Below are 15,554 nucleotides of genomic sequence, written 5' to 3' on the forward strand. Positions count from 1 at the left end.
CGTTCATTTATTTTTACGATTCTTGTATTATTGGATAAACGTTTCTAATAATGCAAAAAAAAAAAAAAATCTACAAACTCTATATAACTCATTAATATTTAAACAAACGCTTGTGTAGGCCTCGTGTATTTTTTTATATATTTTTTTATTATAATACCTTATAATATTCAACTTGTGTTGGTTTTTTATTTTTTGATTTTTTAATTTATGTCTGTTAATAGTAACCGCAGTGTTTTAATGTTTAAATAGATTTTCTGGTAATTGTTTTTTTCTCTTCTTTTTTTCTTTCATAGCGAACACTGAATAATTTGCAAATGATGCTTAAAGATATAGAATTTTCTGTGTTTATATACTTTTTCCTTATATATATCTTTTATTTGATGTAAACCTTTTAATGAGATAAAGTTCTTTTTCTCTTTTACATTAATTCAATTTATTTAAAACTAGAATAAAATTAACTAAATCATTAAGAGAAAAGGACGAAATAATAATAATGAAATAGAAAACAGATTTTTTTTTTAATAAAAAGGCGGATTGGTTTATATATATATTGCCTCAAATAACAGAAAACACATTTGATATGTTTTTTTCTTATATATTTTTTTATTATTATTTTTTTTTTTTCATAAAAATCACTCTAAACAAAAGATAAGGAAGAACGAGAGTTAAATCAAATTTACTTTTATACAAAATTTCTTTATAATGAATATTGGCACACTATCTAAGTCTTCGAAGTTTTTTTTTTTAATTTTTTCTTTTAAATATTCACCACTAGAGAGCGAGTAATTTGCAATGAAATTTCAATGTACATCCATAGTACAATCGATTATAACACATGGAATAATATCTGTCAGGGGTATCTTGAAAAAGAGTTCAAAAAAATTTTGGCTCTCATATAAATTGGTTTTGCTACAGACTCTCTTTGTTTTTGAAGCTATGTAGATCTCTGTAGATGTAGATTTCCGAAAATATGTATAAATATTCACGTGAATTTTAAAAGCAAAATTTGTAAGATATTTTACTATTATGATAGGAAAACTTAGGCTTTATTGAAAACTCTATCTCACTTGAGGTTTCAATCCACGACGCTGTTAATTGAGGTAATTTGCCTACTAGACCACTCAGGCGGATCTGATGGAAAGTTTTTCGAAATTTAGTCTTGCAATAGAAAATTGAAAAAATCTACTATTTTCACGGATGGGATACGCTTTATAATTACAAATGGTAACCGAAACTGTGCTCGGCTGTGGCAGAATTAAAAAAAAAACAAACTGAAAAAAGCTTACAATGAAATGAAATTCGGCACGATTTTTTCGTTTTGTTTAGGGGCACTCACTCTAGCGTCATTTATAGGGCGTGGATATGGAAAGCCATATTGTTGTGTGTGTTACAGAAAAATAGCTGGATTTTTTTTTTTTTTTACAAAATTAGCCTATGTATAAGGCTTTGTGAAGTTCAAAGGACCCATTTTCAATTGTGGGTCTACAGGCAGACGAGCAGATGAACGGACGAATTGATAGGCGTCACTAAATCAATCAAAGATCTGATTCTAGTCAAGCATATTATATTTTCTATAGGGGGGCCTCTTAAGCTTACTTAAGTAATTGAGCATTTTTTACTCAGCACAGTAAACCATCTATTGTTAATTTTCCGACGCACAGAAGAAGAAGAAGAAGAAGAAGAAGAAACAATTCAGCCATTTTCTTGATATCTTTTAAGAGAGAGAAAGAGAGAGAGAGAGATCTACTGCTTTCTTATTAGTTTTCTGGATGCTCTATACTTGGCTTTAATGGTGAATAGCTCTTATTCGAAATGTAAACGAATATTCAATGTATAAAATTGAAGCTTCCTTTCCATTTACATATGTACGGGTTCTGGGATATAAAGTTAGATTCATGACGAAATAATCATTTTTCTCTCTTACATGATTATGATGCAAGGGAACTTATTTATGTAATATTTGAAATTTATTTTAGCTTTTTTTTATATCATAATATACATAAGTAGGAGTATTGAATTTTTCATTTGTCTTTGTGTTTTTTTTTAATGAATTTACAAGCTTAAAAATTATTTAACAACATTTAATGTATTATCGTGGGCTTGTTTTAAATAATTTTTCTTTTTTTCTTCTTTTTTTAATATAAATCTCATTTAAGATTAATTTTACAAAATATGAGTACTGGAGAAACTGAAATGCCTTTAGAGAGTATAAACTTTTTTTTTATAAATATAAATGTTCATAATAAATTACAGATTATTTACACTTTCCTATTATTCGAAATATATTTCTTCTCTTTATATAACATAAATCCGTATGAAAAATGTCAATCGTTTATTAATTGACATTTAAACCTAAGTGCATTGCGTATACGGTTCACATCTGAACTGTGGATCATTCGTTATTCAATTATTCTTTTTTTTTCTAATATTTGTTCTCTCTGCTCGTGTTGTAAGTAGTTATTCAGTTACTTACTTAGATTACGCTATGTATGCTTAAGCTTTGGATCAAATTTCATGTCATTTTCTCCGTCTATATTAAGGATATATACATATGTAACGAAGCGATATCTATGCCTTAAGGTATAAGATGAGGAAAATAAGTATGAAGAGATTTTCTGTAAGGTTTTATTGAGATTTTTTCAATGTAGAGTCGACTAAAGCGACTTACGTTTTTGATATCGACACTTTTGCAGAGCGGAAACCAGCAAACTAGTAAATTCTTTCAGAGATTTCTCACTTTTTGACACAAATGTAACTTTTGAGACTGTGGACGAAATGTATTTTTATAAAGATTTTATAGTGAATTCTCAGCATTTAAATGTGCGTCATTGTGACGTAATATGATTGTTGTTACATAATATACAATAGCAACGAGTTTCAAGCGATAAAACTCTTTAATACTTTTTCTCTATATGTTATTAGAAGGTACCTTGGTATACGAAAACTTTCAGTTCTAGGATAAATATTGTGTCTATTCATCAGCATTGCTTTGGTGTGCGAACACATTTGTCATGCCTGTCAATAGGGAAGTAGGAGGGGTATAATAGATTTGTCTTTCCATTCTTAGTACCTAAAAGTACGCGGTGGTGACTCCAAAAACAACATACAGTAAACTTAAGATTCTAAGTTTTGTTCGCCCTTCCGTCCCTTACTCTATGCGTACTACTGTCATCGGATGCTGGAAGGTTAATAGTCGCAAAAACAAACATCTAAGACGAAATCATGAAGTAAAACTTGAAAATCTTTGCAGCTCTGCCCTAGTTGGTAGACTCACAATTCCTAATAAAGTTTGATCTAGAATTTGAAAGCTATGCTTATTAAGGTTATCTAAAGGTTTAGAGCGAAAGTAATCCGTCTAAAATCTACCCCACAATAAGTAACGTGGAATTTTTAACAAACGCTTTTTAAGGCCACGTAAATATTAAATCTTTGTTCTCCTTGTTCTTGTCTAGAAATATGTGCAACCGATTAGTTCGCGGCGAAAAAGTTTTTCACTAGTAGCGGTTGTGTACCCAATTTGTTTCCGCCCCGAGCTTATGTTATTAGAAAGCAATCTGCCGAATCGATTCCGACTCTTCGCCACAACTATCAAGTGATATCCGACCCGGTTGATAGAGCTAACGTGCTGGAAATGTTTGCTTCAAACTCAAATTTACCACATAGCAATCAACCGCTGTGACCGCTCCAAAGAGTCACATCTTCGATACCTACTATTATTTTGAACGAGGGTCGCGAAAAAGCGTCTTGTCAATCTCAATACTTGTTAAGTTCCCGGGTAAGGCGTTTCAGCCACCGTACTAAAAAAATTTGTTGACACATTCGCTAGACCATTGCGCAATCTGTTCAGCAAATGCTACAACACTAGCGTTTTTCCAACTTGCTGGAAGTTTGTCCTTTTCCAACCCATATCCAAGAAGACTGCACTAATGCTGCAAATTATCGCCCAATTGCAGTGTGTTACGCTGTATCCAAGGCCATGGACGTCATGATCAACTACCACCTAACGAGATATCTAGATTCTAACGATCTAATGGGCGATAGACAACATGGCTTTCTCAAAAATCGGTCCACTGGTGACTTAATGTCCTACCTTACCGAAGAGTGGAACCGAGCTGTTCGCCACTTTAGCGAAAGTGAGGTTGTTGCGTTAGATATATCCAATGCGTTCGGCGAAGTATGGCGCGATGCTTTTGCCTCCAAGCCGATTGCATTTCGTGTCAATATCATGTTCATGCTTGATTCATATCGAATTTCTTAGACAACCGCTCAATAGGAGTTGCGATCGACGGGTACCTCCCAAACGAATTCTATTTAAACGCATGTCTATCACAAGGCTCTGTCCTTTCTCCTTTTCTTTCGGTATTCCTTAACCTCCTTCTGCGCACAACAGAGAACCCACTTTATTCCCAGACGACAGCATAGGTCATTTTCCTTTAGTAAGGGACCATGCAGCAACGATGTACAGAGCAAACCCTGCATTATCAGTCAGTGAATAATCAGGGATCAGACTAAAAGGTTAGGCGTCAACGTTTCCAAAACTCAAGGCTGTCTTCTAACGCACTGGAAAAGTTATGAACAATACCTATCTTTTGGTGTCAATATAGATGTGCTAGACATGAGAATAAAAAACGCTCTTTGGACAGAACATGTGTTTGAAGTGTCGAAGCACGCAGCTGAGGGCTTAAGGTTATTAAGGCGGTGCAAAATATCTTTCACTCCAGCCGAAAGTCCATTTGCGCCGAGTATATCTGGCAAAAATTAGTCTTAAATTCGTATCTCTGGGCGGGAGCATTCAAAATTTGCTTGAAGGCCCACATTCGCACACAGCGATAGGCTCAGATGCTCACGGAGAACGAAAGTGCGTCCAAAAGTCTCCATATCCTTCAGCATCGGCATAATGTGCGCTATGTTTAGAGCATGTGTACAGTCACATCCAGGGTAAGTGTTTTATAGAGATAGAAAAATTTTGGCCACCAATTATGTCCTTTAATAGGATTACATAGCTTCCTCGACGTACCCATCAACTTGTCCTGGAATTATCTGCGTACTGCACAATACATTTCCGCGACTAGTCGTTTTTTAACCGTACTTAACGTAACAGCGATGTTTCCCACCGAACCTCATGTTTCTAGTTTCAAAATGAAAGCTCACAAACACTACTCCGTTTCTCCACCCCTCCCTTCCCATAATTCTTCCTGATCACCACCTTGTCCGCGGATATAGGGGACGTTCCTTCAGTGGCTGGTCGGAAAAATAACAACGAAAAAATGATATGAACTATTAAAATTCATATATCGTGAATTAATGGATAAACAATATACGAATATTTCTCGCGGAAAGTTTTTATATAATGATTTTTTTAGTCGCTATGTTAAAGTAAAACCTGGCGTATAAAATTTGAGCAGATGTTTTTAATGCGAGGAATGTTTTGTAATAGATCCAATAAACCCGTCTTTCAGTGTACGAACCGATCCAACAGAATTATCCTCTGAATTCCACGTTGGTTTGTTTTGGCTCAAACGCCAGTTAATTCAGAATGGATTGGATCGCATCATTTCCAAAACCAGTTTTCGTCTGAATATTTACTTTGGAAAAAGCGTTGTAAAGTATTGTAAGATATTGAACTGTCGACTTTGCCCGTTAATCACACTTTTAATTTGTTTTTTTTCGTTTCTTTTTAGGTTTATATGAATCCTTTATAAGAATACTCTGTTTAGACCAAATAATGAGATTTCAATATTTTAACATTTTTCCCGGTACTTTTTTGGAGAGAATGTGCATTTTTCAGATGTACTGTGTAGTTAACATTATCTTCGACATATATACGTAAAGGTAAATGGTAAAAAAAATTAATTATTCGTATTTCTAATAAAAAAAATTGTGTTCATTCGTAAGCGGATTCGGATAAGAATGTAGTCGCTTGATTCAAATCAATAACGTCATGTTACTTCTCTGTGCTAATACCTGGAAGTAATGGGGTTCCCTCTATCGAGATTATGTCATTCTCTAACTTTCATTGGCGGAAGGATACACGGTTCTATATAAATTTCAAATTCGAAGTATGCTGCGACGATCAAAAATATTTGTTGGGAAGAGATGTGCATGGAAATTTGTATCGTTTACTTAAATGTACATTTTTGAGAGTGACTGCAGAAAGAACGACGCCAAGTCTGATATTTCCATTTTAGTTCTGAGTTCGTTGTATGTTTCGTCAAAGACGATAAGGGGAAAGTACAAAATAGAAAACAAAAAAAAAAAAAGAAGTGGCGAAGAGAAAGCCGAAGAGAGAAGGCGAGAGAAGAAAATGCAAAGCACCCTATGAGGGTACATTTCACTGATGATTTTTTTTGAGACGATAAAGCAAAGGTCACAGCTTTTTATGTTTTTGAACAATACAACTAACGAGCGCAATGAGAGACAATAATAGAGAATTATTTGGACTTGAAATCTTTACTTTATCAGTTTGAGTCCTTCGTCTAGCAGGGTGTTTTTAAGTATTTCAGAAATATTACGAAAAAAAAAAAAATAAAATTTGTATAATCTCATGCGCTCTGTGGTAGTTATAAAGCCTTTGCAAAATTTTCTTTTCCTGGTCTTCCTTTCTTTGGTCTTTGACTTTGTGTGTCGCAAAAGTTTATTTGTTAAATTGTAATCCTTCGTTCTGTTATTAACGGTTGAAGTAGATTTTCATTGCAAAATGTATATTAACCTCATTATAGGATGGCAGTTGTAATGTCTTTATTTTATGGGCATTTTATTGTAATTTTTATATGCCTTAAAGAGGTTGAGTAACTGAAAACACAATTAAGGAGAGAGAATGGAAAATTAAATCTACTTGGTTTGCAGTTTGCTTTAGGAGAAAGAAACTTTTCGAAGCAGGGCTTAGTAAAAGTCATTAAGTGATTGACTTTTTCCTTAAAATATATGGAAAAGTTTTTATTTAATTTTCCCTAATAATTGTAATATTGTTGGTGTTCCCATTCGACTTAATTACTTTTTCTCGTCACATTATTGAAAAACATCCGAGCTACTTTACCTAAAGCTCCTACAATATCCCAACTATCTTTGGTTGCGATGCCATGTGTATGAGTTACGTCCAATTGTCTTGCGTAATTTGGCGACATAAGAGGAGAGATGCCTGGTTGTTGTTGTTGTTGCTGTTGCTGTTGTTGAAAATGTTGACAGTCTTGTATTAGGTCTACCTATGAAGGGGTTGAATACCAACCGCTGGTCGGAGCACCTTTGTGATATAAGTGAAAACTAGAGGAATGTGGTGTAAAATATTGAGGTTGATCCAAGTTGCTATAAGTTAAGCCGCTGGCAGCATCTGTGGTATTGCTGTGATGCATGGCAGCTGAAGCGGAGTATGGCTGCGGTTTAAGTGGTAAAGCTGAAGTGGTACTAACATCACCACTAGCACTACCGCCACTGGCGGGTGTTGCGTATTGCGCACGTAAGGGATCCGCATAATCATATTGTCCATTACTGTTAGTCAGAGCTGTAGTAGTTGTCTTGCTGGCTGTATTAAGGGAGTTACTTGAATCTCTAGGTGATACCGAACTGGGTGGAGTCATGGCATTGTGATAATCTATGGTACTGTGATGATATGTACCGTAAGTTGATACCAGATTGGTGAAAGCGTCCGCTGATGTCTTTTGTGGGTGTGAGTGCAATTGCAAGTATTGGTTGTCGTACGACGACTCACTTCCGGGCGGTGTTGGTAGAGGACCGGTTTGCTGATCTCCATAAAATACTCCAGTAGGTGTTTGACGAGCTGTCGCTCGTATCACACTTTCACGATTAGCATATAGACGTAATAGAGCGGTGGCGGGATTAGGGGGTGCTGGTTGTTGATAATGTGGTGTTCCTATCCATTGTATGGTACTGCTCTTGTCATTTTGTTGCTGCTGCTGCTGTTGCTGTTGTTGTTGTTTCAGTAAGGCGTCGGCACTAAAGTCGGTTGTATTGGGACCACCTACGCTATTTGCACCGGTACTATTAGGTGAGGGTAAATGCTTGGACATTGCTTGTTCTAAATCTTTAACAGAAGTTTCCGTTTGTTGGACTTGCGGGGTAGGTTGAGGTGCCTGCTGAGTTTGTTGCTGTTGTGCAGGTTGATGTGACTGTTGCTGCTGTTGCTGCTGCTGCTGTTGTTCGTCTATGATTGGGGGTAAACGTGTACGTGACGTTTCACGTTCTAAAGCAGGAACTTTGGTATTCGGTTCATTTATAACGGCAGTGACTTCTGTATTTTCAGCTTCTATTTGTTGTGTTGCTTTGCTTTTTCTCTTACGTTTGGCGGTGATAGGCGGTGCGGGCGTTGTAACAGGTGTTACTGCCAGAGTTGTAGGCAATGGATCCGATTCAATACCAATTACTGGAGTATTTCTATCTTTAATTAAAACCATATTACCGTTATTCACATTTGCATTGTTACTGTTGGGCGCTCGGCCACGCGAGCGTTGTTGCTGAGTATCAGCTGGTTCGGTCTTCGGAGAAGTTAGTTTGGTATCGTTGCCTGCATGGCCGCTATGACTATCACCTGTAGCCGCATCGCCACCAGGCGAACCGGAATTTTTATCATTACTTGATAGATCTTCATGTTTAATGCTATCTACACTGGGTTCAAGTTGACAGCAGTCTAAAATCAAATTCTCATTCTCACGATTACTAATCACATAGTTGATACAGATGATATTTTGTTCATCAGCATTTTTGGAACTACAAACCACTGTGGCACATGTCATCATCCAAGTATAACCGCCACTTTTATTCATTAAACGATAATAGCCAGTTAGTACTTGACCTTTTTCGATAACTGCAAAATACGAACGCGAGATTCATTAGGAACGATATCTTCCCAAATAAATTTGTGAAAACTTTTTACTTACGATCCGTGTGAGATTTTCTCAAGCGATTGGCATCTTCAGCATGACACAGGGAATATAAACTTCTACCTACCAGATCTTCCGGACTGTAATCTAATAAATCTGAAATTCTAAAGCGAAGAATCCAATTTTTTCGTTTGTAATATCCTTTATCACTAAATGATTTAGTTATCTGTCCAGTTTGACATACCTTGGTTCACAGTGTGCTATGCGAAAATCGAAATTGATACGCATTACGAACATATCACACTCTAAACGTATTTCGTGCACAGATGGCGGTGGCAATGCTATACCTAGCGCTACCATACCCAATAATGGTGGTTGAGATTTCCGCGAATGCGAAAATGTATACTGAGGTCGCAGTTTGCATAGTAAGAGAATAACCTGAAATTTAAGAGATCTCTTTAGTACGCGAATAGCAAGTAGAGAATATAATAAGTAGCATTTAGTTAAAGTTTAAAAACTTTATAAAGTATACGAGGGATGCCTTTGTCAAGTAAAGACGGCAAGAGCTTAAATAAATGAGCTGAACTTTCTTTAAAGTTGTAGTAGATTTTATATCAAGATTACACAGCATATATATAATGCAGTATGTATTTTGGCCGCATAGTGGCTAACATCGCAACTAGAATGCTAGAATTCGATTGTTACGGACTGATTACCTGGCAATTCTTACATTAAAATCTTCGTTCTTATCTTAAGTTCTATGAAGCGGGTCCATAACGGTATATATATATATTAGGTTACAATATAAGTATTAAATATTTTTAAATAATATTAAGAACATTATATAAAATGTTTGGATATTCGATACTGATCAATAAAATCAGCTAAAGGAATTATTCGATTATTTTCATTTCCTTTTCAAATCAATTTCAAAGTAATTCAGATAAATTTTGTGGTTTAGTAAAATTACAAAAATTGTTTTTAAAGAATTTTGTAAAGCATATACAAAAAATGTATTTTTGGTTAGTTAGTATTTAATTTTTCTTTAATTTTTCATAATCGTTTTAGAAAAGAAAGAAAGAAAAAAAGTGATACGAAAGCAATAAATTCAAAAAAAAATGCTCCTTTTTATTCAAAATTGATTGTGTACTGATTTTAATTGATACGTACCGAATAATTGGTGCCCGATGTTTTAGCATTTTTACCACCACTGACCGATTGATCATTATTAGCCTGCAGATACGAAGATGGGAAGTGGATGAGGGGATAAAATATACAAATAAATATAGACATAATGGTAAAGGGAGAAAGAAAGCGTCTTTACTCAAACATGTGCATAAAATAAAAACAAAAAAATTTTTTGAGAAAGTCATTACTATACAGAGTTTATAGGGACCAGAAATGAAAATAAACAAGAACAACAACAACAACAACAGCAACAATAATAATAACAATAATCAACAATAGCAATAATTGAATATTAAACAAAATAATTTATAGAATTTCATACACATACACAATATTTATCGATAACCATGAACGGTTTAAGGAACTAGGAATGCTTAACTTACCCTATACCCGGATGATTTGAAATGGCAGCCACGCTTTGTTAGAGTTGATTTCATGCGTACGCAAAAGGAACGCTCGAATCCTTTATAGCCGCTGTTGGAAGACACAGACATTTGTGCGGAGACTGCAAATATAGACTGATTTTTAATATGTGTATTTTCGATCATTTTTAGAAAGACACTTTTTTTATATTTTGAATCGTTTATTTTTATTTATTTATTTTTGTTTGTATTTTTAATGAAAATTACCATCGGGATTGTTGGTACCATGATTAGCACCAATACCGTCGTCCGAAGTTCCCGAATGAGGTGAGGCTAGACCAGGGGGTCCACTATTATTACTACCAGCACTCGTTACTCCGCTGTTACTCGTTAAGCTTAAACCCAATTGTTCGGCTATTTCGGCATGATCACTCGGGTGTATGTAATCGAAGATGCTGGAGCCTGTCATTTCCACTTGACTCTGACCCAAATAAATCGATACTGTTTCAGATACATATAGGAAACGTCCATCAGCAGCCACGGCCAAAATGAAACCATCTAAAGACTACGCAGTAGAAAATAAAGAACAAAACACGAGCGATAAATACCAACAAAGGCAACACAGGAGCGCACTAATCGTTCTTAACATAGGGATATGCAACCGTATTTCTTTATACATTTTTTTATCATAAAATTCTTATAAATATGTTTCCTGCCACGCTCAGGCTTAATGCATGTAAACGCAAGCTTGCTCCGAATGACAAACAGGTAGATGGTACGAACATTGGACGGAGGAACAGTGAGGCAAGGCCGAATAAGTGAGCAAATGGGTAGATGGAGGCACGAATTGGCGGATAGATGAGAATACAAACAAAGACATACCATTAAATCGAGTCTGTCCGTCTATGCTTACACTTTATTTAATATTTTTTTTTTTTTTTTACGCGGAGAGAATGCTAACAATTGTGCTAAGAAATATTCTTCTATAGTTATATCAGCTTTCTTAAAGAAATTTCTAATTAAGAGAAGAGCTCCCAGTCTCTGTTACTAGTTTCAACGCCCTTCAGTAAGGAGTTACTTAAAATGAAAAATCCTTTAAAAAAGCGATTAATATTTTCTAAAGACATCTTTAGCTTAATGAGGGTTCGGGTTTCTAATTGTAATGTGATATTTTCAATGTTGCGGCCATTTATGCAGGAAAAACTTTTTTCTATATTGAAGTTTATTCGATTCGATATGAAGTTCTAAATATAAATTCATTAAATCAGCTACCAAAGTCCTTCCTAGACTTTGTTCACTAATTTTGAGCTCGCTTTTATTATTAGTTTGGGGAAAAAGAAATCCATTATTTTTATATGAACTTCAGGACTTTATTTAACATGCTTCGGATTGTCCGATTTGGGTCAAATATGCACCGTTTTGTTGTACGATTTGTTGCCATTTTAAAGGTAACTTCAAAATGCCTCTCTCATAGAAGTCCTGGTCTCCATTTGCAAAAAACTCTAGTAGTCGATTTTCACAATCCTCCCTAGATTCCAATTTTTTATCATTAAAGAAATTTTGCAATGCAAGAAAAAGATGATAATTGCTTGGTGCCAAGTCCGGACTGTATGGCGGATGCATTAAAACTTCCCAGCCAAGCTCCCGAAGTTTCTGGCGAGTCATTGTAGATGTATGTGGCCTAGCGTTGTCCTGGTGGAACACGACACCTCTCCTGTTGGCCAATTCTGGCCGTTTCTGGTCAATCGATATCTTCAAACGGTCCAGTTGTTGACAGTAGAGATCAGAATTTAGCGTTTGGCCATATGGAAGCAACTCATAATAAATAATCCCCTTCCAGTCCCTCCAAATGCATAGCAAAACCTTCCTGGCTGTTTGAGGTGCTTCACCGCTCTTTGACCACGATCGTTTTCGCACAGGGTTATCGTATGTGATCCATTTCTCATCTCCAGTCACCATCCGTTTAAGAAATGGGTCTATCTCATTCTGTTTGGCCAAGGCTTTGCAGATGGAAATTCGATCCATCATGTTTTTTCCTGTTAATTGGTGTGGCACCCAAACATCGAGCTTCTTTTTGAATCCAGCTTTGTGTAAATGGTTTAAAACTGTTTTATGGTCGATTTTTAGCTCCTGGGCGATGTTACGACTGCTAACATGCCGGTCAACTTCGATCATTTCTCCGATTTCATCGACATTTTCGACGACCGGCCTACCTGTGCGAGGTGGTGCATCTTTAACATCAAAAATTCCTGAACGGAATCTACGAAACCAAAATTGCACATAATTGGCTGTTACAGTATCGGAACCATAAACACCATTCACAATTTTAGCCGCCTGGCTTGCATTTTCGCCTTTGTCAAAGAAAAACTGTAAAATGTACCAAATTTGCTCTTTGTTCACTTCCATTTTTAACACGCTGTAACTCACAACCGAATGCACCAAACAAAAAACAGCAAAAGAATTTTTTTTACTGCGAAATGTCACCTTTCCAACGAGCATACATCTGAAATTGTTTGATCGATACTTTACGAGAAATCTATCAGTGCAGCCATCTACCGAAAAAATAATGGATTTCTTTTTCCCCAAACTAATATATGAATGAAATCTAGTTTACAGTGTATGCTGTAGGCTAATAACTTCAAATAATTCCATAAGGAGTAGATCAAAATTTTTCAATTACAGCTCATTAGAGGCCATTCAGTATCGGACTTTCTTAAAAGTATGGCATCAGGCAACTAAACAAATTGATTAGGTGATGTGCTTAATGGCAAGTATCGCTGTGTTTGTGAAGCCAAGTATTATCTAGATCAACATCGCATACATGCGGCTATAGCAAACTCGTTAGCGACGTCCTTTAGCCGCTAATTTCAAGCAACCTACAAGCTTGTTTTCAAGCGATAGTTTTTTAATTTTACGTGGGAGATGACCCGCTCAACAAGCTGTTTAAATAAAAAGGTCAGCAATTTTTATATAGTTGTTTTCGATTATAGGCCCTCTCGGATCGTTTTAGGGATTTTTATACGTTTTCATTTTCGTTATGTAGAGATTCTTAAAGTATGCATATGTATATAATTGAGCAGCACAAGATTTCTACTTGATTTAACACTTTTGTTAGTTTGTCTGTTTTTCCGCAAGGCCGTCTGGCTGCTCGTCTAATCACTGGTCTGGCTATCGATTGCTGTTGAGTTGTTCAAACTTGCAAAATTTGAGGTAGAAAACAGCAACTTGGCACTCTTACCCGATCAGAGCACATTTTGATAATGGAGATAACATGCCATTTACATAAATACATTATAACTTGTCATCTAAAATAGCTACTGAGCCTGCAAACATTTATACAACAAAAGAAAAACTGCAATTGGTTGAGTAAAATTGCTTGTCTATCTACCCAATTATGCGTTGTTGTGCTTGCAGGTGTCCTTCCAGTTGTAACCATTACGATAGAGAGCTAAGACTTGCTTTTCACATTTTTGGGTATTACATATACCAAATGTTTAAAAATGATTCCAATCATCTGTTAAGCAAAAGATGATTAAAAATTGTAGCTTATCATCTCAGTAATAAATGCTTTCTGGAAGCGATCGAATCGGTGCAAAAACAATTCCTGGATTTTGCATTAAGGAACCTGCCACCTTGTAACCTTACCACCATATCAAGATAAATTATTACTCACAGTATTGCCCTCCCTGGATAAATTTCGGTTTATGCCTGGGATTTAATTCTTGGTAAAATTGATCGAATGCCCTGTTGAGTGAAATTTACATAAATGCTCCTGGTCGATCCTCTAGAAGCTATCAATTTATAAAGCTTTACCAATGTAGAAGCAATTAACAGTTATTTACCTCACTTAGGGTATTTAGGAAGAATTTAAATAAGGTCCACAATATAATTCATTTATCTGACTCAATGCTTAGTCTAAAATTAACCCTTCAAAAGGCTTGTTGATCGCCAATGTCATATGTAGACGATAATTATCATTAAAAATTGGTTCAACGTGACTATTATTATAGTAAGAGCTAACTCAGCGAAGCCTTAAAATCCTTAAGCCTTAAAAGAGCTGGGGTGATGCACAAGTACGGTTTAATTTTTTTTTATTGAAATATGAATTTATAGATATAGATACAATTACTTTTGGCTAACCCCTTTGGTGTTATAATGTTGACTTATTGTCGATTGTATAATTGTTTGCATATAGTTTAACTCAGCTGGTATTTACGTAGTTGAGTTGAAAATATATATATATGTATATATATATATGTATATATTCTTAATTAGCTATAGCTTGATTTATGGATCAATATGCAAAATCGCCATTTTAAGACACTAAAAATTTTCTTAAATCTTATGTTTTTTACTAGTGTTAAGTTAAATTTTGAAATCAACATTAACTTAATCAGTTTATCCATAATTAATGGGAACTTGGAATTTAAATGACGACTTGGAATGTCGTATGTATTACAAGTGCATATTTGTTTGTGCGGATGTATGCAACACATGGAAGATCTTTAGATAGACCCACTTTTCATCGTACAGATAAATTCGTTGGGTTATTCTGAGCTTGCCTGCCCATTTGTCCATTCGTCTTATTTTCTTGCGTTCAACCCGTAAGCCGCAATTTTAGAGGTATTTTGAAAAAATTTGCTATACTAACATGTTCTTGGCCAAGGACGAACGCTATTGAAAGTGTTTCGGATCGGACCACTTTTTCGATCACTTCCCATATAACGATTTATTTTGAAACGTCGTTGTGCGGATAGCTGTAGGTTGATATATGGTATTTAATGCCACACTACAGTATTTTTACTTATCGTTTTTTTTTCGTTACCATACGGGCTACACTGTGGGTGTCCGTTCATTCCCATAGGAGATATAATATATATGTTTTGACAATAATCACAATTTATTAAAGAATTTTCTCACTTCGAAAAAGATTGTTATAAATTTTTTTCCTTTCCTTAAATATTAAGGAGAAGAGTGCACGCTTTGTTATGTTTACCGCGTTCAGTCTGCTCCTGAATGAATATGATTTGCATAATACATGCATTGGTTAAGTAAAAATGGTGGATTGATATTTTTAAAGGCTTACCTGCAATATGTGGGTACCGTGATGTTGCTCATATGAGTCGACAGCAGGATTACGTCTTATGGCTGCACCTGCAAAATTTGTAGA

The 15,554-nt window shown here is 35.4% G+C and overlaps 1 protein-coding gene across 7 annotated transcripts in view; it reads right to left on the reverse strand.

The window, feature by feature from the left end:
- Positions 1 to 2,104: 2,104 nt before the first annotated feature.
- LOC119645248 (protein trachealess) overlaps positions 2,105 to 15,554 on the reverse strand; it is a 101,028-nt gene continuing 87,578 nt past the window's right edge. For 6 of the 7 annotated variants that reach the window (XM_038045349.1, XM_038045350.1, XM_038045348.1 and 3 more), the window contains 6 exons: positions 15,471 to 15,538; positions 10,652 to 10,949; positions 10,406 to 10,527; positions 9,079 to 9,272; positions 8,892 to 8,998; positions 7,203 to 8,818 (listed from right to left, as the gene is read on the reverse strand). In XM_038045349.1, coding sequence (XP_037901277.1) covers positions 7,203 to 8,818; positions 8,892 to 8,998; positions 9,079 to 9,272; positions 10,406 to 10,527; positions 10,652 to 10,949; positions 15,471 to 15,538 — 2,405 coding nt within the window. Of the gene's footprint in view, positions 8,819 to 8,891; positions 8,999 to 9,078; positions 9,273 to 10,405; positions 10,528 to 10,651; positions 10,950 to 15,470; positions 15,539 to 15,554 lie in introns of all 7 variants that reach the window. The other variant, XM_038045343.1, reaches the window with a different exon arrangement.

This window comes from Glossina fuscipes, unplaced genomic scaffold (genome assembly GCF_014805625.2).
Source record: "Glossina fuscipes isolate IAEA_lab_2018 unplaced genomic scaffold, Yale_Gfus_2 1, whole genome shotgun sequence".
NCBI lineage: Eukaryota > Metazoa > Arthropoda > Insecta > Diptera > Glossinidae > Glossina > Glossina fuscipes.